At 42.0% G+C, this 24,711-nt stretch overlaps 2 protein-coding genes across 2 annotated transcripts in view; both read right to left on the reverse strand.

Moving 5' to 3' along the window:
- The window catches only part of PAG3 (pregnancy-associated glycoprotein 3), a 928,325-nt gene that overhangs the window by 326,421 nt on the left and 577,193 nt on the right, over window positions 1-24,711 (reverse strand).
- LOC105604177 (pregnancy-associated glycoprotein 1-like) lies at window positions 16,623-24,496 on the reverse strand. Its single transcript, XM_060408772.1, has 7 exons — window positions 24,359-24,496; window positions 21,058-21,175; window positions 20,842-20,967; window positions 19,467-19,650; window positions 18,443-18,553; window positions 16,818-16,950; window positions 16,623-16,712 (listed from the first exon to the last, which is right to left on the reverse strand). Exons 1-7 carry the CDS (start codon window positions 24,494-24,496, stop codon window positions 16,623-16,625), a joined length of 900 nt encoding a protein of 299 aa, XP_060264755.1.

Genomic DNA, 24,711 nt, shown 5'->3' on the forward strand with positions numbered 1-24,711 from the left:
GGTACATATACACAATGAAGTATTACTCAGCCATTACAAAGAATGCATTTGAATGAGTTTGAATGAGGTGGATAAAACTGGAGCCTGTTATACATAGTGAAGTAAGCCAGAAAGGAAAAACACCAATACAGTATACTAACACATATACATGGAATTTACAAAGATGGAAACAATAACCCTGTATGCGAGACAGCAAAAGAGACACAGATGTATAGAATAGTCTTCTGGACGCTGTGTTAGAGGGCAAGGGTGGGATGTTTTGAGAGAATGTCATTGAATCTTGTATATTATCATATGTGAAATGAATCACCAGTCCAGGTTCAATGCATGATACAGGATGCTTGGGGCTGGTGCACTGGGATGACCCAGAGTGATGGTATAGGGAGGGAGGGGGGAGGGGGTTTAGGATGAGAAACACGTGCACACCCGTGGTGGATTCATGTCAATGTATGGCAAACAATACAATATTGTAAAGTAATTAGCCTCCAAATAAAATAAACAAATATACATTAAAAATGAGTAAATTACATGCTGCTGGGTGAAGACACAATTAGACTTCGTGCAATTTGAGACTCAAGGATTGCTCCCTATAATTCAGACCAGTACTATCAACTCTCTGCAGAAAGCTGGAAGGGTATCATCTGTAGCTTCCTACAGTTCTCTGTATGTAGCTCTCTCCTGTGAACTCTAGTTATACAGAGGCATAAATCTCTCTTCTTGGGGAAGCTGTTTGTTTCTGCCTAGGTACAACTTCCATGTATGTATTGGAAACTATTTATAGAGTTGGGGCAATTGTAGAACTCTCCTTGCTTATTCCCCACCTCAGAAATCCATTCTCTGCTGACAGATGTTTGATGTAAAACAATGCCCCTTCATTTGTCTTTCCTACTTCAGAGTCATTAGAGACAGGAGGATAAATGTGTCCTTTAATCCTTTATGTCAACTAAAATGGAGGTCCCCCTGCAATTAGAACTCACTGAATGCCTTGTGAATGCTAGACACTGACTTCTGTGCATGGGTGCAAACTTGATTGGGGATATAAGTTGGGGCCATAGGGAGCCTCATTCTTGCTGGAGAAACATGCTCGTTACAAATAGTATTTGCTATGTGGTATGTTCTGTTCAGTTCAGTTGCTCAGTCATGTCTGAGTCTTTGCAAACCTACGGACTGTAGCACACCAGGGCTCTCTGTTCATCACCAACTACTGGAGCTTGGGCAAACTCATGTCCATCGAGTTGGTGATTCCATCCAACCATCGCTTCCTCTGTCATCCTCTCTCCTCCTGCCTTCAATCTTGCCCAGTAACAGGGTCTTTTCTAATATGTCAGTTCTTCACATCAGTTGGCCAAAATATTGGAGGTTCAATTTCAGCACCGGTCCTTCCAATGAATATTCAGGATTGATTTCCTTTAGGATGACTGTACAGATCTCCTTGCAGTCCAAGGGACTCTCAAGAGTATTGTGCAACACCACAGTTCAAAACCATCAATTCTTCATCGCTCACCATTCTTTATGGAGCCAGTGTCACATCCATACATGACAACAGGAAAATCATAGCTTTGATTATACTAAACTTTTTCAGCAAAGTAATGTCTCTACTTTTAAAAAAATTGTATACTTTTGTGATAGTTTTTCTTCAAACGAGCAAGCATCTTTTAATTTCTATCCAACTCTGTGAATCTCTGTGTGTTCCAGATGGTGGAGAACACCTAAGGAACTGGTTACTGGCAGGATTTGTCTCTCTCCTACTCATTCCTCTCTCTTATCCTCCTGGTCACCTCTGTCTACTTCCTCCCTCTCCTCTTCCCCGTATAACTCTGTAAATACCTCTGAGCAGTCCAGACTATAGAGCGCACATAAAGAAGTGACTACTGGCTAGCTTGCTCTCTCCTCTTTTGATCTCACCGCATCTCATTCCAGTTACCTCTAACTACCCCCTCCATCTTCTCTTCTCCTTGTAACTCAGTGAGCCTCTCTGAGTGTCCCTCAATGTGGAGAAACTTTTCATCTTTAACCTAGATGTTTTATCATCGGTGCTGTATAGATGGAGAAGTCTAGAGGCTACTGTAAAAATAAAACTGAAAACCAGAAGCAGGAGGCTTAAATCCAAAGCCTGAAAACATTAGAGAACTCTTGAATTCAGGGAACATTAAGCAATAGGAGCTCATCAAATGCCTTCATACCTACACTGAAACCAAGCTCCACCCAAGGGCCAACAAGTTCCAAAACAAGACATACCACGCAAATTCTCCAGCAACACAGGAACACTCCCCTGAGCTTCAATATACAGGCAGCTCAAAATTATCCCAAAACCTTTGATGTCTCATAACCCATTAGGGTCACTCCACTGCACTCCAGAGAGAAGAAACCCAGCTCCACCCACCAGAACTCCAACACAAGCCTCCCTAACCAGGAAACCTTGACAAGCCACTGATAGAACCCCACCCACAATGAGGAATCTCCATAATAAAGAGAACTCCACAAATTACCAGAATATAAAAAGGCCACCCCAAACGCAGCAATATAACCAAGATGAAGAGACAGAGGAATACTCAGCAGGCAAAGGAACAGGAGAGTTTCCCGCCAAACCAAACCAAAGAGGAAGAAGTAGGGAATCTACCTGAGAAGGAATTCCGAATATTGATAATGAAAATGATCCAAAATCTTGAAATCAAAATGGAATCACAGATAAATAGCCTAGAGACAAGGATTGAGAAGATGCAAGAAAGGTTTAACAAGGACCTAGAAGAAATAAAAAAGAGTCAAAATATATTGAATAATGCAATAAATGAGATCAGAAACACTCTAGAGGCAACAAATAGTAGAATAACGGAGGCAGAAGATAGGTTTAGTGAAATAGAAGATAGAATGGTAGAAATAAATGAATCAGAGAGGAAACAAGAAAAACAAATTAAAAGAAATGAGGACAATCTCAGAGACCTCCAGGACAATATGAAACGCTCCAACATTTGAATTATAGGAGTCCCAGAAGAAGAAGACAGAAAGAAAGATCATGAGAAAATCCTTGAGGAGATACTAGTTGAAAACTTCCCTAAAATGGGGAAGGAAATAATCACCCAAGTCCAAGAAACACAGAGAGTTCCAAATAGGATAAACCCAAGGCAAAACACCCCAAGACACATATTAATCAAATTAACAAAGATCAAACACAAAGAACAAATATTAAAAGCAGCAAGGGAAAAACAACAAATAACACACAAGGGGATTCCCATAAGGATAACAGCTGATCTTTCAATAGAAACTCTTCAGGCCAGGAGGGAATGGCAAGACATACTTAAAGTGATGAAAGACAATAACCTACAGCCCAGATTACTGTACCCAGCAAGGATCTCATTCAAATACGAAGGAGAAATCAAAAGCTTTACAGACAAGCAAAAGCTGAGAGAATTCAGCACCACCAAACCAGCTCTCCAACAAATTCTAAAGGATATTCTCTAGACAGGAAACACGAAAGGGTGTATAAACCCGAACCCAAAACAATAAAGTAAATGGTAACGGGATCATACTTATCAATAATTACCTTAAATGTAAATGGGTTGAATGCCGCAACCAAAAGACAAAGACTGGCTGAATGGATACAAAACAAGACCCCTCTATATGCTGCTTACAAGAGACCCACCTCAAAACAAGGGACACATACAGACTGAAAGTGAAGGGTTGGAAAAAGATATACCACGCAAATAGAGACCAAAAGAAAACAGGAGTGGCAATACTCATATCTGATAAAATAGACTTTAAAACAAAGGCTGTAAAAAGAGACAAAGAAGGCCACTACATAATGATCAAAGGAACAATCCAAGAAGAAGATATAACAATTATAAATATATATGCACCCAATATAGGAGCACCACAATATGTAAGACAAATGCTAACAAGTATGAAAGGGGAAATCAACAATAACACAGTAATAGTGGGAGACTTTAATACCCCACTCACACCTATGGACAGATCAACTAAACAGAAAATTAACAGAGAAATGCAAACTTTAAATGATACATTAGATCAGTTAGACCTAATTGATATCTATAGGACATTTCACCCCAAAACAATGAATTTCACCTTTTTCTCAAGTGCTCATGGAACCTTCTCCAGGATAGATCACATCCTGGGCTATAAATCTAAACTTGATAAATTCAAAAAATCGAAATCATTCCAAGCATCTTTTCTGACCATAATGCATTAAGATTAGACCTCAATTACAGGAGAAAAACTATTTAAAATTACAACATATGGAGGTTGAACAACACACTTCTGAATAACCAACAAATCACTTAAGAAATCAAAATATGCATAGAAACGAATGAAAATGAAAACACAACAACCCAAAACCTGTGGGACACTATAAAAGCAGTGCTAAGAGGAAAGTTCATAGCAATACAGGCATACCTCAAGAAATAAGAAAAAAGTCAAATAAAAAACCTAACTCTACAACTAAAGCAACTAGAAAAGGAAGAATTGGAGAACCCCAGAGTTAGTAGAAGGAAAGAAATCTTAAAAATTAGGGCAGAAATAAATGCAAAAGAAACAAAAGAGACCATAGCAAACATCAACAAAGCCAAAAGCTGGTTCTTTGAAAGGATAAATAAAATTGACAAACCATTAGCCAGACTCATCAAGAAGCAAAGAGAGAAAAATCAAATCAATAAAATTAGAAATGAAAATGGAGAGATCACAACAGACAACACAGAAATACAAAGGATCATCAGAGACTACTATCAGCAGTTGTATGCCAATAAAATGGACAACGTGGAAGAAATGGACACATTCTTAGAAAAGTACAATTTTCCAAAACTGAACCAGGAAGAAATAGAAAATCTTAACAGACCCATCACAAGCACGGAAATTGAAACTGTAATCAGAAATCTTCCAGCAAACAAAAGCCCAGGTCCAGACGGCTTCACAGCTGAATTCTACCAAAAATTTCGAGAAGAGCTAACACCTATCCTCCTCAAACTCTTCCAGAAATTGCAGAGGAAGGTAAACTTCCAAACTCATTCTATGAGGCCACCATCACCCTAATACCAAAACCTGACAAAGATGTTACAAAAAAAGAAAACTACAGGCCAATATCACTGATGAACATAGATGCAAAAATCCTCAACAAAATTCTAGCAATCAGAATCCAACAACACATTAAAAAGATCATACACCATGACCAAGTGGGCTTTATCCCAGGGATGCAAGGATTCTTCAATATCCGCAAATCAATCAATGTAATTCACCACATTAACAAATTGAAAAATAGAAACCATATGATTATCTCAATAGATGAAGAGAAGGCCTTTGACAAAATTCAACATCCGTTTATGATAAAAACTTTCCAGAAAGCAGGAATAGAAGGAACATACCTCAACATAATAAAAGCTATATATGACAAAACCACAGCAAACATTATCCTCAATGGTGAAAAATTGAAAGCATTTCCCCTAAAGTCAGGAACAAGACAAGGGTGTCCACTTTCACCGCTACTATTCAACATAGTTCTGGAAGTTTTGGCCATAGCAATCAGAGCAGAAAAAGAAATAGAAGGAATCCAAATTGGAAAAGAAGAAGTAAAACTCTCACTGTTTGCAGATGACATGATCCTCTACATGGAAAACCCTAAAGACTCCACCAGAAAATTACTAGAGCTCATCAATGAATATAGTAAAGTTGCAGGATATAAAATCAACACACAGAAATCCCTTGCATTCCTATACACGAATAATGAGAAAGTAGAAAAGAAATTAAGGAAACAATTCCATTCACCATTGCAACGAAAAGAATAAAATACTTAGGAATATATCTACCTAAAGAAACTAAAGACCTATATATAGAAAACTATAAAACACTGATGGAAGAAATCAAAGAGGACACTAATAGATGGAGAAATATACCATGTTCATGGATCGGAAGAATCAATATAGTGAAAATGAGAATACTACCCAAAGCAATTTACAAATTCAATGCAATCCCTATCAAGCTACCAGCCACATTTTTCACAGAACTAGAACAAATAATTTCAAGATTTGAATGGAAATACAAAAAACCTCGAATAGCCAAAGCAATCTTGAGAAAGAAGAATGGAACTGGAGGAATCAACTTGCCTGACTTCAGCCTCTACTACAAAGCCACAGTCATCAAGACAGTATGGTACTGGCACAAAGACAGACATATAGATCAATGGAACCAAATAGAAAGCCCAGAGATAAATCCACACACATATGGACACCTTATCTTTGACAAAGGAGGCAAGAATATACAATGGAGTAAAGACAATCTCTTTAACAAGTGGTGCTGGGAAAACTGGTCAACCACTTGTAAAAGAATGAAACTAGATCACTTTCTAACACCCCACACAAAAATAAACTCAAAATGGATTAAAGATCTAAATGTAAGACCAGAAACTATAAAACTCCTAGAGGAGAACATAGGCAAAACACTCTCAGACATAAATCACAGCAGGATCCTCTATGATCCACCTCCCAGAATTCTGGAAATCAAAGCAAAAATAAATAAATGGGATCTCATTAAAATTAAAAGCTTCTGCACAACAAAGGAAAATATAAGCAAGGTGAAAAGACAGCCTTTGGAATGGGAGAAAATAATAGCAAATGAAGCAACTGACAAACAACTAATCTCAAAAATATACAAGCAACTTATGCAGCTCAATTCCAGAAAAATAAACGACCCAATCAAAAAATGGGCCAAATAACTAAATAGACATTTCTCCAAAGAAGACATACGGAAGGGTAACAAACACATGAAAAGATGCTCAACATCACTCATTATCAGAGAAATGCAAATCAAAACCACAATGAGGTACCACTTCACACCTGTCAGAATGGCTGCGATCCAAAAATCTGCAAGCAATAAATGCTGGAGAGGGTGTGGAGAAAGGGAACCCTCCTACACTGTTGGTGGGAATGCAAACTAGTACAGCCACTATGGAGAACAGTGTGGAGATTCCTTAAAAAATTGCAAATAGAACTACCTTATGACCCAGCAATCCCACCGCTGGGCATACACACCGAGGAAACCAGAATTGAAAGAGACACATGTACCCCAATGTTCATTGCAGCACTGTTTATAATAGCCAGGACATGGAAACAACCTAGATGTCCATCAGCAGATGAATGGATAAGAAAGCTGTGGTACATATACACAATGGAGTATTACTCAGCCATTAAAAAGAATTCATTTGAATCAGTTCTGATGAGATGGATGAAACTGGAGCCAATTATACAGAGTGAAGTAAGCCAGAAAGAAAAACACCAGTACAGTATACTAACACATATATATGGAATTTAGGAAGATGGCAATGACGACCCTGTATGCAAGACAGGAAAAAAGACACAGCTGTGTATAACGGACTTTTGGACTCAGAGGGAGAGGGAGAGGGTGGGATGATTTGGGAGAATGGCATTCTAACATGTAGACTATCATGTAAGAATTGAATTGCCAGTCTATGTCTGACGCAGGGTGCAGCATGCTTGGGGCTGGTGCATGGGGATGACCCAGAGAGATGTTGTGGGGAGGGAGGTGGGAGGGGGGTTCATGTTTGGGTACACATGTAAGAATTAAAGATTTTAAAATTTAAAAAATAAAAAACCAAAAAGCTGATTTTAAAGCTGCAATGGAAGAGAGCAAACAGTAACCTACGATGGACCAAAAAAAGAGAAATTCGGGATGGGGGATCAGTATAGCATTTTTAATAGTATCATTATTTCTAAATCTCAAAAGTTGAGGTACTATTTTAAAATAGTAAAATAAAACTATATTTTAAAAAATAAATTAAAAAATATAATTTCATGACTGCAGTTATCATCTGCAGTGATTTTGGAGCACCAGAAAATAACGTCTCTCACTGTTTCCATTGTTTCCCCGTCTATTTGCCATGAAGTGATGGGACCAAATGCCATGATCTTCATTTTCCAAATGGGGAGTTTAAGCCAGATATTTCACTCTCCTATTTAACTTTCATCAAGAGGTATTTAGTTCCTCTTCAATTTCTGCCATATGGGTGGTGTCTTCTGCATATCTGAAGGTCCTGATATTTCTCCCAGAAATCTTGATTCCAGCTTGTGCTTCATCCAGTTGGGCATTTCCCATGATGTACTCTGCATATAAGTTATATAAGCAAGGTGACAATATACAGCCTTTACATACTCCTTTCCTGAATTGGAACCAGTCTGTTGTTCCATGTTCAGTTCTGACTGTTGCTTCTTGACCTGCATACAGATTTCTCAGAAGGCAGGTAAGGTAGTCTGCTATTGTCATCTCTTTACGTTTTCTACAGTTTGTTGTAATCCACGTAGTCAAAGGCTTTTGCATGGTCAATAAAGCAGAAGTAGGTGTTTTTCTAGAATCCTCTTGCTTTTTCTATCATCCAACAAATGTTGGCAATTTGATCTCTGGTTCCTCTCTCTTTTCTAAATCTAGCTTGAACATATGGTATTTCACAGTTCATGTATCATTGAAGACTTGCTTGGAGAAATTACTTTGGTAGCATGTGAGATGAGTGCAAGTGTGTGGTAGTTGAACATTCTTTAAAATCACCTTTTATGAAGATTGCAAGGAAAATGACCTTTCCAGGCCTGTGGCCACTGCTGAGTTTTCCAAATTAGCTGGCATATTGAGTGCAGCACTTCAACAGCATCATTTTTTAGGATCTGATATAGCTCTACTGCAATGCCATCACACCCACCAGATTTGCTCTTAGTGATGCTTCTGAAGACACATTTGACTTCACGTTTCAGGATTATCTAGCTCTAGGTAAGTGATCACACCATCATGTTTATCCTGGTCATTAATATTTTTTGGTGCAATTCTTCTATGTATTCTTTCAACCTCTTCTTAATATATTCTGCTTCTGTTAGGTCCATCCCATGTCTCTCTCTTATTGTGCCCATCTTTGCCTGAAAAATTCCCTCCCTATCTCTAATTTTCTTGAAGAGATCTCTGGTTTTTACCATTTTAATGTTTTCCTCTATTTCTTTGTACTGATCACTTAGGAAGGCTTTTTTAAATCTCTTCTTGCTATTCTTTGGAACTCTGCATTCACATGAGTATGCCTTTCTTTTCTCCTTTGCCTTTTGCTTCTCTTCTTTTCTAAGTTATTTGTAAGGCCTCCTCAGGCAACCATTTTGCCTTTTTGCATTTATTTTCCTTTGGGATGGTCTTGATGTGGTATGTACAGTTCAAAAAATGAAGATCATGGCATCCAGTTCCATCACTTAATGGCAAATACATGGAAAAACAATGAAAACAGTGACAGGCTTTATTTTCCTTGGCTCCAAAATCACTGTAGATAGTGCCCACAGTTGTGAAAAAAAAAATGCGCTAGCTCCTTGGAAGAAAAGCCATGAAAAACCCAACAACATACTAAAAAGAAGAGACATTACCAGCAAATGTCTGTATAGTCAAAGCTATGGTTTTGCCAGAAATTGTGAGTGGATGTGAGAGTTGGACCATAAAGAAAGCTGAGTACCAAAGAATTGATGCATTTAAACTGTAGTGTTGGATAAGACTCTTGAGAGTCCCGTGGACTGCAAGGAGTTTCAACCAGTCCACGCTAAAGGAAATTAGTCCTGAATATTCACTGGAAGGACCGATGCTGAAGCTGAACCTCCAATACTTTGGCCACCTGATGCAAAGAACTGACTCATTAGAAAAGACCCTGATGTAGGGAAAGATTAAAGCAGGAGGCAAAGGGGAAGACAGAAGATGAAATTGTTTGATGGCATCACCGACCTGATGAACATGAGTCTGAGCAAGCTGCGGGAGTTGGTGATGGACAGGGAAACCTGGCATACTGCACCCCATGATACAGAAAAGAGTTGGACATGACTGATTGACTGAACTGAACTAATGTACAGAGGACATCAGGGAGTAGGCAGAATTCTTTGGGGTCCAGTCAAACCTGGGGTCCTGGTGGGAGTGGTGAAAGATTTAGGTGGAAGGGGAGGCTTCCCATCCTCTGGTGCAGGTGCTTGAATCCAAGGCAAGGAGCACAAGATTTTGAATGTGTTACCAAATATTGTTTTCTAAAAAAAACCCCAAAAAACTGCTTTCTTCAGGAGTGAGAACTTTAACTGAGTCTTTTCTTTAGATTTTACTGAGGGGAGGAATCTGGAGTGGGCTGAGTCTGAAAAATTAGGTGACCACTTGCTGGAAGGCCAGGCTTATGGTAGACATTCTGCACTAGGTGGAGAACTAATCCAGAGAAAAAGTGTCCCTTCTGGAGCATACATGCCAATGTATCACATTGTTTTAGTAGATCAGTTCAATGGTGTTTTGGGGCAAGCAAGAAATGCATGATGGGTGGTTTGCTTTTGTCAATTTCTGTGGGTAGTTAGATGACTTACTGTTTGGTTACTTAACTGCATGATTAGAATTATGCTTGGGAAAGAAAACTTCATCAGGTCTACACATATTTCTCCATAAACAGCAAGCATAGGATGATTACTAAGGCAACTATAGATAATTTAAACATGAGGGGCCAAATGGGGAAAGATTCACTTAACAGGCTGAGATTGGACTGTACAGGTTGCCATAGTTGTTGCTATGAAAAGTAGCCATATCAGCTACTTGTTGCTACGCTGGAAATGTGGGAAACCGAAAAGAGAGCAAGAACTTTTACAACTTTCCTTGCAGTGTGATTTCAGGGGAGAAGCAGTTGACAATGAAAAGCTGACTGGTAAGGCTGAGAAAGGGAGTACTCTGAGACAATAATCATTATCTCTCATGTGAGCCCAGAAAACAGAAGCATAGGCTCAGTCAGAGTTCTGGGTCCGGGTTCAGAAACAGATCAATATTTAGCCTTGTGGATGGCAGCCATAACCTCTAAACAGAAGATTTCCTTCTCCCCAGGTGGCAGAATAATTTATATTTATTCCAGACTCAGAAATCCAGAAAGCCCTCTCAGGGCCACTTGCTCTTTGCTGGCACACATGCAGTCTAGAAGGTGGAATTATCATCGTGGTGCCCGTTTTCCAGAAGAGAAAACTGAGGTTAAGAGACTTGACCAAGCTCACAGAACTAAGCATGTGAAAAGCCAAGCACAAACCCAGGGTAACAGTCCTCAAATTGTGTGTTTTTGCTCCACACCCACTGGGAGTGGTGGGTGGTGATCTGGAATCAATGCTTAAGCAGAAGCAAACAACATATTTAATTTGAAGAAAGTAAGGAAAACCACTAGAACATTCAGCTATGACCTAAATCAAATCCCTTATGATTATATAGAGGGGATGAGAAATAGATTGAAGGGATTAGGTCTGGTAGCCTGAAGAACTACGGATGGAGGTTTGTAACATTGTACAGGAGGTGGTCATGAAAACCATCCTCAAGAAAAACAAATGTGAGAAGGCAAAGTGGTTGCCAGAGGAGGCCTTAAAAATAGCTGAGAAAATAAGAGAAGTGAAAGGCAAAGGAGAAAGAGAAAGATATACCCAATGGAATGCAGACTTTCAGAGAATAGCAAGGAGAGATAAGAAAGTTTTCATAAGTGAATAGTGCAAGAATTAGAGGAAAACAAGAGAATTGTAAAGAGTACAGATTTTTCAAGTAAGTGGAGATATCAGAGGAACACTTCATGCAAAGATGGACACAATAAAAGACAGAAAAGTCAAAGACCTAACAGAAGGAGATGAGATCAGTAGAGGTGGCCAGAATGCACAGAAGAACTACATAACAATGGTCATAATGACTGGGATAGGGATGTTGCTGGGGTCACTCACGTAAAGCCAGATACTGGAGTATGAAGTCAAGTGGGCTTTAGGAAGCATCACTACAAGAAATGCTAGGGAAGGTGATCAAATTCCAGCTGAGCTGTTTAAAATTCCTAAAGAATGAGCCTGTAAATGTGCTGCGTTCAATATGTCAGCAAATTTGGAGAGCTCATCAGCGACCACAGTGCTGGGATAGGTCAGTTTTCATTCCAATCCAAAAGAAAGGCAATTCCAAAGAATGTTCAATCTATCATGCAATTGCACTCATCTCATTTGCTAGCAAGGTAATGCTCAATGTCCTTCAAGCTAAGTTTCAACAGTACATGAAATGAGAAATTCTAGATATACAAACTTGTTTGAACACCCAGAGATCAAATTGCCAACATTCATTGGATCATAGAGAAAGCAAGGGAATACCAGATAAAACATTTCCATCTGCTTCACTGACTATGCTAAAGCCTTTCACTGTGTGGACCACTACAAACTGTGGAAAATTCTTAAGGAAATGGGAGTACCAGATCACTTTACCTTTCCCCTAACAAGTCTGCATGTAGGTCAAAAAACAGCAGTTAGAATCAGACACGGAAAAACTGAAAGATTTAAAATTGGGACAGGAGCATAACAAGGTATACATTGTCACTTTGGTTATTTAACCTATATATAAGATACATTATTCAATATGCTGGTCTGGATAAATCCCAAGCTGGAATCAAGATTTCTGGGAGAAGTATCAACATCCACAGATATGAAGATGACACTACCCTAATAGCAGAAAGCAAAGAAAAACTAAAGAGCCTCTTGATGAGGAGAGGAGATGAAAAAACTAGCTTAAACTCAACATTCAAAAAACCATTCACAAAAAGATACTCAATATTCAAGGCATCGAGTCCCACCACTTCATGGCATATAGATGATGGAAAAGTGGAAACATTGGCAGATTTTATTTTCTTGGGCTCCAAAATCACTATGCACCTTGACTGCAGCCACAAAATTAAAACAAACTTCCTCCTTGGAAGGAAGAAAGGCTATGAAAAACCTGCCCAGTGTGTTAAAAAGCAGAGACTCACTTTGCTACAGAGGTCTATTGTATCAAAGCTATAGTTTTTCCAGTAATCATGTACAGATGTGTGATCTGGAGCATAAGGAAGGGAGAATGCTAAAGAATTGAGCGTTTGAACTTTGGTGCTTCAGAAGATAGTTGAGAGTCCCTTATACAACAAGGAGATCAAACCAGTCAATCTGAAAGGAAATCAACCTCTGACCCCTGCTGTCTCAGCTGAGGCATCTACTGAGGGCCTCCAGGTGGAAAGAACGGATGCTTCCACTGCAAAAGTGCCTAACCATGGCAGCTCCAAGGAAACACTTTATAGCCCCACCCATGGAGAAGCTCAGAAAGGCTGAAGGCTCTGTGTTCCCTGGATCTCCCGATACATGCGTTGCATTATCCCCAGTAACACTGGAGGCCAAGGAAGGGGTATTCTGGGCCCTGGAGGAGGGGGATGGCTCAGGGATTCCCTGGGGCCATCACTACCAAATACAACTGGAAAGGACAGAGCAGGCATATGTGGCAGAGAGCTGGTGACTGGGTATGGGACAAAAGGGAACCAGCTCTCCATGAAGTACCTCACCCAAACTCCCCGAGAGGTGAAGCCGTGATAAGTTCATCTGCGTTGGGATGAAGAGAGTCTATTTCTTTACCCCTTATAATTCCTCTGTATGAGGAGGTGGTGGAGTTGGTGGGTCATCACAAACTCTTCCGTGGCCTAGACTATCTCCCAGTCACTTTCTTTGGTGTTGCCTCTCCCCAGCTTCAGTCATGTAGTTCTGGAGGGAATTGACAATCATGTGTGCTGCTGGGTCAGGGCCACAAGACCATGTAAAGCCAGTTATAGGACCCCATGTCCCTGCCAGGAAGGCTGATTTAGGACTCCACATGTGATCTGAGGTGGGTCATTCAGAAAACACCCTTGAACTCTGATGTCTCTAATCTTTTCTTTCCTTATTGGAGATGCCTTCAGGATATAAATGCCCAGGGCAGGTAGCCTGGACCCCCTCACTAGGTGTAGAAGCCTTAAGGAAGAAAGTTGTCAGGCTCAGACCATCAAAGAAGAGGGAATGAAAGAGTGAGGGTTTGAAACAGAGGACTGATAACTTCTGATTTCTTGGGTCCAGTCACAGAGATCTTTGTATTTGCTCTGAGTCTTGTGTCCTGGATTCCCAGAATCATTTCAGAGAGTCTCCCCTTTCCTTTAAGCTAGTTGGAGGTGGGCTCCTCTCAACTGTGATTCAGACTTTGTTCTAGATCCTTCCCAATCACTTTACACCTCCCAGACACAAACAGAGGCACCTGTTTGTTTCAGCACCATTATGAGTGAAACCCTTTATTCTTTACTGACAATAGGGTGTGCAGACCAACAAATACAGTTCACCAGCATCCTGGGCATGTGTACCCTAAGTGTGATTTAGTGTTTGCTCGGAGCGGCCTTACTGATTCCTGAACCACACGAAGCATTTATACTGCCTGTGCCAGGCCAGTTCTGTCTTGATCAAAGACTGAGAAATACAGCCTTAGAAAGATTCACTCAGGATCCAGGTCTCTCTAGGTGTCCTCACTGTGTTCTCTTTTGTGTGTGTGTGTGTGTGTGTGTTCTCATTTTTATTTATTTATTTCTTATTTTATTTTACTTTACAATACTGTATTGGTTTTGCCATATATCAACATGAATCCGCCACGGGTGTACATGATTTCCCAATCCTGAACCCCCCTCCCACCTCCCGCCCCATACCATCTCTCTGGGTCATCCCAGTGGACCAGCCCCAAGCAACCTGTATCCTGCATTGAACCTAGACTGGCGATTTGTTTCTAACATAATATTATACATGTTTCAATGCCATTCTCCCAAATCATCCCACCCTCTCCCTCTCCCAGAGTCCAAAAGTCTGTTCTATACATCTGTGTCTCTTTTGCTGTCTTGCATACAGGGTTATTATTACCATTTTTCTAAATTCCATATATATGTGTTGGTAAATTGTATTGGTGGTTTTCTTTCTGGCTTACTTCACTCTGTATAATCGGCTCCAGTTTCATCCACCTCATTAGAACTGATTCAAATGTATTCATTTTAATGGCTGAGTAATACTCACTGTGTTCTCTTTAAAGGTGGCCTCTAGAATCTTGGGGGTGTCAGAGACACACACCAATCAGCCTGAGCCCTTATATGCGACTCCCACAAATATCTAGACCTAGAACAATTCTTGATTTTATTTCCCTCTTTTGGTAAGTATCAAGGGAGTTTCTTCTTAGCAGGGGATATGAGAGTTCATCCACAACCAAAAAGGGCCAAGACATGAGGTTGCCATGAGGAAGAGTGTGGGGGAGGGAAGGACTGGGAGTTGGGGATACAGAGGAATGATAAACAACAAAATCCTACTGTAGCACATAAGGAAATAGATTAACTATCCAGTCATAAACCACATGAAAAAGAATACATATTTCTGTATGTGTATAACTGAGTCACATTGCTGTGCAGAAGAACTGAAGATTAACACAACACTGAAGGTTAATGCAACACTGAAGATTAGCCACGCTTCAATACAATTTTTAGAAAAGAAAAAGAGTGCCCGTAGTTCTCCTCTATCCCTGTTCTTTCCTTCTGACTCCTGCTTCTTGTTTTCTCTTCAGAGAATGCTGGTTTTCCTCCTGCATCTGCACAATCCATACTTTATTGAACATTTTTATTTTGTATTGGAGTATAGCTGATTAACAATATTCTGATTTTCGGGTGGACAGTAAATGGACTTATCCATATGTATCCATGTATCCTGATCCCAAAATACCCCTCCCATCCAGGTTGTCATATAATTAAGCAGAGTTCCCTGTGCTACACAGTAACTCGTTGTTGGTTATCCATCTTATATAGAGCAATGCCCACAACACGTTCTTGAAGATTTAAATTAGGAACTCTGGGAATCCTCCTTTGATCCGCTCTTACCCTCTTTGGTCACTCCAGACAGGTGGGTAATATATTCTGGTTCCCCATCCCCACCGGTCAGTCTATAGCCCTCATCACCCCAAGTAAGTCCCCAGTGCCCCAATGCAGAGCACCTTGGGATGCCATTTGCATGGAATCCAGTGCAGTTTTGCCTAAAACCAAGAAACCCTCCATATGGCTCCATGAGTTTACAGTTTTAGGATTCCTGAAATTCCCTACCTTCCTCAAAGCCTTCTTTGAGTCCATCAGCCAGCTCTGAACGCCCCTAGGGAGCTGACATGAATCCTCCACCCTGTGCCGGGGCTGAGCAGTCACTGTGCACCCTTTATTCACATTAGGATCCAGCCTCTCCACAGAGGGGACGGGTAGCCAGACTCACAAAGGGGGCACTCGGCCAGAGCTATGGGAAGATGCATCTGAGAACTAGGGTGATCTTGTAATTTTTCATCCAAACCAGGAAAACTGCGGGTAGGGAAGGGAGACTGCTAATCTCTATGGTGGGACAGCACACTAGGACTGTCCCCAGCCATTCTCCTTGTCACATGACTTATTCAGGGAATGTTAGAGCTGACTTTCCATGTTCATCCATCTGAGGGTTCAGATTGAACTGAAACTCTTTGAACACTGAGGACCTGAGTGTTCCCCTCTCCTTGTGACTCCCACCGTGCCAACATGGCATGGTGTCTCCACATTTATTTCAGGATGATCAGTGTCCCAGACGGCCCTTTACTCTCGTAGTTCATGTTGTGGGAGGCTCTGGCCCAGCCGAAGGCCTCAGCAGCATCTGCAATAGTGTGAGATGGCCTGCAGAGGGCGCCCTTCTCCCAGTAGTAGGCCAAGCGTTATTTCAAGTTCCTCTTTGAGAACCACCCCTCAGGCTTCTCCCCTCACCTTGATGGTGTTAAGCTTGAGCTGGGACTGGGTAATTGATACCATTGATCGTGAGAATAATAGAGGACAGGGTACTGACTGGAAAACATGAAATGTAGTGCTGTTAGAGAGAGAGGAAGAGAGGTTGGCCCTGGGGAGAGAGGTTGGCCCTTTTTGCACGTGGAGACTGGGAGTGACCCTGCGGCATGACCCTTCACCGCGGAACCTCGTATGTGGCACCGATGAGCTTCTGCTTGTTTTTGACCAATCTTCTTAGGCCAAGGATCAGTGATATCACAGTATCTACAACAGCTTCACAGCCGCCAGAATGAGCAATAACCTTTCTTTCCATGGAGATGCTGAGAGACAGTGTGACAAAGCAGGGATCAAGGTCACCCTGAGTCTCCCCAGAGCTGCCCCCTTCCCGACTGTCTCCTAAACAGCCCTTTGTCTCTTGCCCTCTTTTCCTATGCTCTCGACATGGCACCTTCCTTGACATTCTTGAATGCAGTACTTGAATACACCAGGCTCTTTTGCACCTTGACATAAGCTCGTCTTCCTTCCTATAGGAGTCCCCTACACTTTGACTAGCAAATTTCTTCTCATCTTCCAGATTCCAGCTTAATTGTCATGGTTTCAGGGAAGTCTTTCCCCTTGTGTTGATCAGTCTCCTTCCTTGACAATCTCCATAGACGCTTCCTCATGTCTAGCATGTACCAAAGTCACAATTAATTATGTGTGTGTCTCATTTCCTGTGCATCTGCCTTCTTAGATGTGAGGGTGAGTTTTATTCTCATTGCCTCCCTAAAGTGCCTGGCACACAGTGGATGCCCAAGGCTTGTCTGTTTGGTGAGTGAATGAAGACTGTGAGAATAACAAATGAGAAATACCCAGAGAGCTGTATCTGGTGGGGAACAAATAATGGGTCCACCGCAGAGTGAAGATGGAGATTCATGAGGGCAGTAGATTCTCATAGTGGTGGGAGAGAGGGGCTCCGCTGGGAGAGGGTGTCTGCCAGCACTGCTCCTACAACCAGCTCAGACCCTCAGTCCCTGGCCAGAGAATATATGACAAGCCCACAGACACTCCAAAGAATGGGTCAGCTTTTGTCTGAGGGTATCACACAGAATCCTATCAATTATGTCTCTTCTCATCAGGTCACTCCTGGATCCCACCTTCCTGATTCTCTGTTACAGACCCTGCTCCACTGTGTGCCCATGAACGTGGGGTGTCTTTTTTATTAGTTGCTTTCACATCTTAAGACTTCAGCAAATCTCTCTTCCCTGCTCAGTAGTTGCTCCCTTAGGAAACCAGTCTCCCCATTTCTTCAGGACTTTCCCTGTTTTTAAACTGACATTTATCTGTACTGAGAACTTCCTATGTCCCAGGTAGCCCTGGACAAGTAGTCATCTTATACCTCTGTTCACCTCACTGTAGAGTCCTCTAACCATACTCCATGCCTCACAGGGCAGAAGGTGCAATCCTTTCCCAGCTGCACGGACCTCTCCAGACCCTTTTCGTAGCCTGGTCAGAGCCCTGGTCAGAAGTTCTGGGGATTATGAACCCACGGGCTGTTTGCATATCTATCTGCTTGTGTGTTTGTTTGTATGTGTGTTTGTTTATGTCTCTGTGAGTGCTTGTGTGTCTCTGACTAGCTATGCATGTTTATATGTGTCTCTGTGTATGTTTTTGTGTCTGCTTGTGTGTTTGCATGTGTCTGTGTCTGTGTCATTGTGGGTGGTGTATGTCTGTGTGACTGTGTGTCTGATAATGTATTTGTGTGTGTTTGCCTGTGTCCATGTACAGTAGCGGGAGCATCACTTGGGCTGACCCTCAGAGGGAGAGGCTTACCGGTCCATGTGTACACTCCAGTCACCTGTGTGGATCAATAGTACCCAGTTGAGCACTCCCTGGTAGTAGGATTTATCCACCCCATGAAATATCACCACACTGCGTTTCATCCTGCATGTGCAGAGAGAAGAGAGGAGGGGATCCTTGGAGGACAGTAACAACACCACTGACTGAGAGCTGTGTTAGTCCATCCATCAAGGCCCTAATAAGTTCCCCATATACAGATGCAGAAATTGAGGCTAAGAGCAATTGAGATCCAGACCGAGGTTGGTTACTGACTAATGAGTGGCACAGAGGAGGTTAGAAGCTGAGTCACCAGGTTGGGATCCACCCACTATATCTTCTGAAGATGCCCAACCTCCTGCAACCTGAATGCTCAGACACATTCAGAGGACATGGTGCTGAAGCATATTGGCTTTCTCCTTGTCCGCCTTGTCATTTTTCAGGAAAATAAAGCCTGCAAGTTATAAGGGTGTGGATTCCGGTTACCCAGAATTGGCTCCACTGGCCTGTTACCTCTACTGTCCAAAGGGCCCCACACTCAGAAGGAAACCCACATCTGCTTTCCCTGTCTTGAATGCCTAATATTTCTTTAACAGGGAGTCCCACACTTTCATTTTTCACTGATTCCTACAAATTGGGTAGCTGGACCTGGGCTCCAAGTGGAATGATAATGAAGAAGGAAAGATATCCACCATCCTTCTCCTTCCTTCCTTATCAAATTCCTAAGCAAATCCTAATGCCTTGTCCTTCAACTTGTTTCCTGTTGCCCTCCACTAGCCTTCCTCATCACTCATCCCCCTAGACCAAGTTACTGGTCTTGAGCCCAGGATCTAGGTTGTGTTCCAAGAAAATTTTATTTATAAAAGCCAGGGGGTGATGTCAGGTAGGGCCCTGGGGCCATAGTTTTTGTGGGTTAGATTATCTCTCAGGATACTTCTTTATCAAGTTGTCTATAATTTTCTTGCAACTGAAAGCATCTTATAGCTAATTTGGAGACAGAGATTGTCCATCTCAGACTTACTTACTCAAGTAGAAGGCAAAAACAGGCTCAGAAATGGCACCTTGATTCTTCAGGGTGTCAAAGATGGGGATGGCTCCAGTGAAGGATATGTTGGGGTAGTTCAAACCCAAGATGCCATCAAAAGGTGTCTCAAACCAGAATTCCATGAAAGTTAGACAGAACAGCTGGTAAGTACTTACAAGGTCTGCAATGTGTGGGAGAGAAAAGTTTCCCACTAATAGATACGTGAAGTGTGGCTAGGACTGGGCTGGGGTGCACTGCCTTAAGATCCTCAGAGAAGAATTGAGGCTGGGCTCTATTTTCAGTGGCCTACAGAGCATTAGACCAAGCTGGGAGGGGAATTTGGGTTCCATTTGAGAGAGGCTGTGAATTTTAAAACATCTGCCCCTCTGAAAAACACCACCTGAGTGAGTCAAATTGGCCTCGTGGCTTCTGTCAAAGTGGGGCAACCAAGAGTCAGGCCGGGTCGCATTGGTGTCACTTTATGAATAAAATGTCGAGAATAAGAGAGCCTTCTCTTTGGCATCACTGTGACCTAATGACAGGAATGGACTGTATTCTCTGTAATGTACTGTGAATTCTGCATCTGTCCAAGAAGACAAGCCAAAAACACTATCTTGCTTGCAGGGTTCTGTGAAATTACTGCCTGGGGTATTCACTTTTGGACATATGTGTATATTTCTGTAAGTGTGTATGAGAAAGAGAGAGAGGCAAACTACTCAAGTATTTTGGGGGAGGCAGGCCATAGGTTTATTAGACTCTCAAGGGTCCTCTAGAGTGAGAACTCATTTATCAGGCCCCTTGACTTCTGAGGCCTCCAGTTTCCCACTCTGGATACCTGAAGGCCTTGACTGCACCCAGGGTCCCCAGATCAGTCTTATCCTGTCCCCAAACACCCCCACAGCAATTTCAGTCCTGAAAAGCCAGTGTAACTCCACCTTTCCAACATGTATGCTCTCAGCAAGGCCCTTGCAGTCTGGACCTCAGTTTCCTCATATGTCTCATGAGCTAATCAGAGTAACTCCTGTGTGGGGTTGTTGCAGAATTAAACCAGTAATCACCTGAAAATAGCTGAAACAGTCTATGAATATAAATGTGGGTGCCTTTTTACTGTCTTCTTGCTCCCAGCAAAATGAATCTTGAACTGCTCATGGGCAGAGGAGCTGCAAGTCCACATCTCAAGACACTCTGTTTGTTAGCTAATCCATTTACTCGTGTGTCACCATGGGAACTTCCTCGCCAGGGACAGGATCCTGTGGGTAAGATGGCCAATATCTATGGGAGTTAGGCCAGGCAGGGTCCTGCCAAATGGTACTGCATCAGTTTTGCAAGCAGGGGTCACTCCATAGCCCATCCTGACTCAGCATCTCTTTACGTATTACCCGAATAGTGTCATAAGCAAGAAATCCCTTCATGCTCCCAGATGCATAGGCAATCCTGAAGGTCTTTTGGGTAGGCCAGAAGTTGGAAGACTTGTAATATCTGAACCTAACTTGTGTAGCTGCAGACTCAAGAGATGAGTGCCCTCAGGTGCCAAGGTTGGAAGCAGGGCAAGTGAAGGATGGCCCAGGTATGGGGTGTCTGTACTCACAACAGGCTGGACTGGGGCAAAAGAGGGAGGGCACGCACAAGTCAGATGAACCTGTGTCAAAATTAACCTGCAGTTCCTGAGAGGGTGTTCCAATGGTGATTTTACCTACGTGTAGCATCTATATGGAGAAGGACGGAGTGGGTTAGTGCAGAACTGGTTACCCTCTGTTCCCACACTGATGTCTCCCTCTGGGTTCATATATCTCTTGAGATCACTTTCCAACCACTGTGAAGCTCACAGCCTTTGATCACAGAGGTGCTTGTATTTTATTTTATTTTATTTTTCCTGTGCTACATTGTATGCATGATATTGATTCTATGACCAGGCATTGAAATGGTACCTCTGGCATTGGAAGCACAGAGGCATAACCACTGGACCTCCAGGAACGTTGGACACCCAGGGAAGTCCTAGTGCCTTCATTTGAGAAATGCTGTAGTCTTTTCAAATGCAGCCTTATCACCCCCTTTTCCAGGAGGTCCTTCTTGATCAACCCCAGGCACGAACTCTAAACTCAGGCCACATTTGAGCAACACCACATAAGTGACCCTTTCATTTGACATGTATTTACTGTTTCCCTATCTCTCAGGCTGACATGGGCATTCTTGAAGACAAATAAGCCCTTTTCCTAATCTAAAAACAGTAAGCATTATGTTAGATTGTTATGGCCTTACACGGAATATGCATTCAGTAACTTTTTCCTCCAGTGGTTCTTGCATCTGCGGAAACTGAATTCCTCTACCTGGTCATTCACAATTGCTTTGCAGTTGGTTCTACCTTCAGATCAGAGATGGTTCATTCTTCATCTGCAACTAGTTGACTCCCTTAGTTCAGAAGGAGCTGCTGCTGCTGCTGCTGCTGCTGCGTCACTTCAGTCGTGTCCAATTTTGTGCAACCCAATAAACAGCAACCCACTATGCTCCACCGTCCCTGGAATTCTCCAGGCAAGAACACTTGAGTGGGTTGCCATTTCCTTCTCCAAATCAGGGAAGTGAAAGTTAAAGTGAAGTTGCTCAGTCATGTCCGACTGTTAGCGACCCCATGGACTGCAGCCTACCAGGCCTCTCCGTTTTGGGTTTTTTCCAGGCAAGAGTACTGTAGTGGGTCGTCATTGCCTACTGCTCAGAAGGAACAATCTCCCTCAAACTAATGACACATCTTTGACACAGAAATGGATGTTCTCCTGCCACCTGGTAATTTCTGGGCCCAGTCACCAAAACCAACAGTTGAGGATAAGAGTGCATTCTCCTATGCGTGGGGCCCCTTTTGCCCAGTATTTCTGCCTCCTGCAGTATCCCCAACCTCAACATCCCACGTGGTATCTCCAGATGAGCCCCAGTGCTAGGCTAGAGTGTCAGGTGGCGCTGGGGAGTACCATCCTCTCAAAACACTCGCATCCACGATGTTCCTCAGGGTGTGAATATCTGAGAGATATTCTTTCACCGAACTTTTGAGAAAGAAAACAAAAAAAAAGATGCTACAATTAGCCATCAGTTTTAAGATATAACTGTCAGTAATGGCACTGTACTTTTCACTCATTTTTATGAGTCACCTTATTATAAGAATTGTATGCATAATCCATGGCAAAGACGTAGGTTTGAATAAAGATTCTCTTCTGTAATTTTGGGTAAGCCATATGACCATGTGTGGTCTCAGCCTCCCCTTCAGTATAATGGTGGAATATAATGATTCAAACCCTTCAAATACGATATCTTGGGGAAAAGGGAAGTGATAGATATAAGGTGCCTGATAAATAGGAAGTCTCAACAATGACAACCACTAGCATTGCTGTTGCCACCCCACTGTACCCTTGTCACAGAAGCTCAGGGAAAAAGGTAGAAGGGGGATTCCTATCCTCTTATACAAGGGAGGAATTTGAAATGCAAGAGGCTTGTGAATGGCTGTGGTCACACTGATTGTCAGATATAAAACAGTGTATAAATAGCTCTCCCCATTTTTCTCCAAGTTGAAAGAGAAGGAGAGTTAAAAGAAGAATCCAGGAGATAGGGCACAAGTTCAGGAAATGTAGAAAATTAAAAGAAAAGTTAAAAGAAAACACCACAGAGAGAAATACACTCAGAATTCCAAAGGGATGGAGAGATAAATGATAGTGATACAGCGATGCAGACATAGAGATATACACATGGAAGTAAAGAGGGAACAAAGAACATGCTAAATAAAACCTAGAAAAGTGCTATTCCCCGGACCACACCTACATCTGCATTGACTGTGCACTCAACAATTGCAAGGAGTTCCAATTTCAATAGATCATGACATGACTGGACCTCAGAGTTGTGCAACTATTCAAATCTACACCAAGAATCTTGGGTCCCACAGTTACTATAGCAAGGTACTTATCAATATTTAAGGGCTGAACTTTAAGATTGTCAGGGAAATATTCCATTCCGTTCTAAACCTGATGAGTAGAAGAATAATCAGATGAAAAGAAAAATCACAGAAAGGAAGATGATGTGGCTTACATCTCCATACTGACATGACTCTGCAATCTGAGAAGGCCACCGGGTCAAGGAGCACAAGCCACTTCATGCTTCTTTCCTGGCTCCAAGTACTCAGGGAAGTTCAGGTTCTTAGCATGTAGTGGTGACTGGGAGCCCCTAGTGATATATATGCTCTGACATGCCCTAGTTTAGCCCTTTAGGCCAATAATAGGTCTGAAAAAAAAAACACAAGTTCTCAATAAAATCTTTATCTACATCAGTGTCCTTGGTGAGTGGATTTTGAAGCTTCACAGAATACAGAGAATTGAACTGTAATCTCTTCCTTGAAGGTTGGCTGGAAAATCATACATTCTGCATGGACATCTCAGAAAATGGAGAACCTTGCCTAGTTGGAGAAAATATTTCTAAGAACATGATAAAAATGGATATTAAGGGCCATGCTCAACATTCTTGGTTTCATGTCATCTTCCTAGCCACTTCATGAGATATGCATTGCTGTCTTCATTGGTGAGGAGATTGCTAGGAAGATAAGTTGTCAAATGGCAAAGTGAAGACTTCAGGGACAGCCCAGGGACATACAACTGGCTTTAGGTAATCCTTTGATGGCAGACATTATGGGCGCCCATGATGCCAGGCTGCATCAAAGATTTAGGGCAGAGCAGTACTTCAGTTCCATGGTTTCAATTTTGGAAGAAATGTCATATGCATCCTAAAGATAATTTATAGCATCCAACAAACATATAAGGAAGAACTTGTGTGCTAGGTTCTGGGTAAAGACTTCAAAGTCAATGTTGATGAAGACAAAGTAGTCTTTAACTTAAGAGACCTAGCAGTCTAGTTCTCACAAAGTCATGGCCCCAGCAGGCTGGAGATATGATACTAGGACTAGGTGGCCATGTTGAACCCTGGGCCACACAGGCCTTACCACTGGGAGCAGCCATTCCTCCACTTCGCCCATTCTGGAAAGCAGGCCAGGTGGCCATGTTTTCAAGAGAATTCGAAGTTTGGATATTTATGTATAATTTACTTATTTTAATGTTAGCAATTAATTTTTTTCCCCCAAAAAACAGTGGGAAAGACATCTCCACAGCGATGTGCTGGAATCAGGCTTCAGTCTCTGCAGGTCTTTATTTCTCGCCTAGAGTTGGGAGTGCACTGGGGTCAGAGAGGAATTTAATTCACATTAGTTGATTTACAA

This window comes from Ovis aries, unplaced genomic scaffold (genome assembly GCF_016772045.2).
Source record: "Ovis aries strain OAR_USU_Benz2616 breed Rambouillet unplaced genomic scaffold, ARS-UI_Ramb_v3.0 scaffold_87, whole genome shotgun sequence".
Taxonomy (NCBI): domain Eukaryota; kingdom Metazoa; phylum Chordata; class Mammalia; order Artiodactyla; family Bovidae; genus Ovis; species Ovis aries.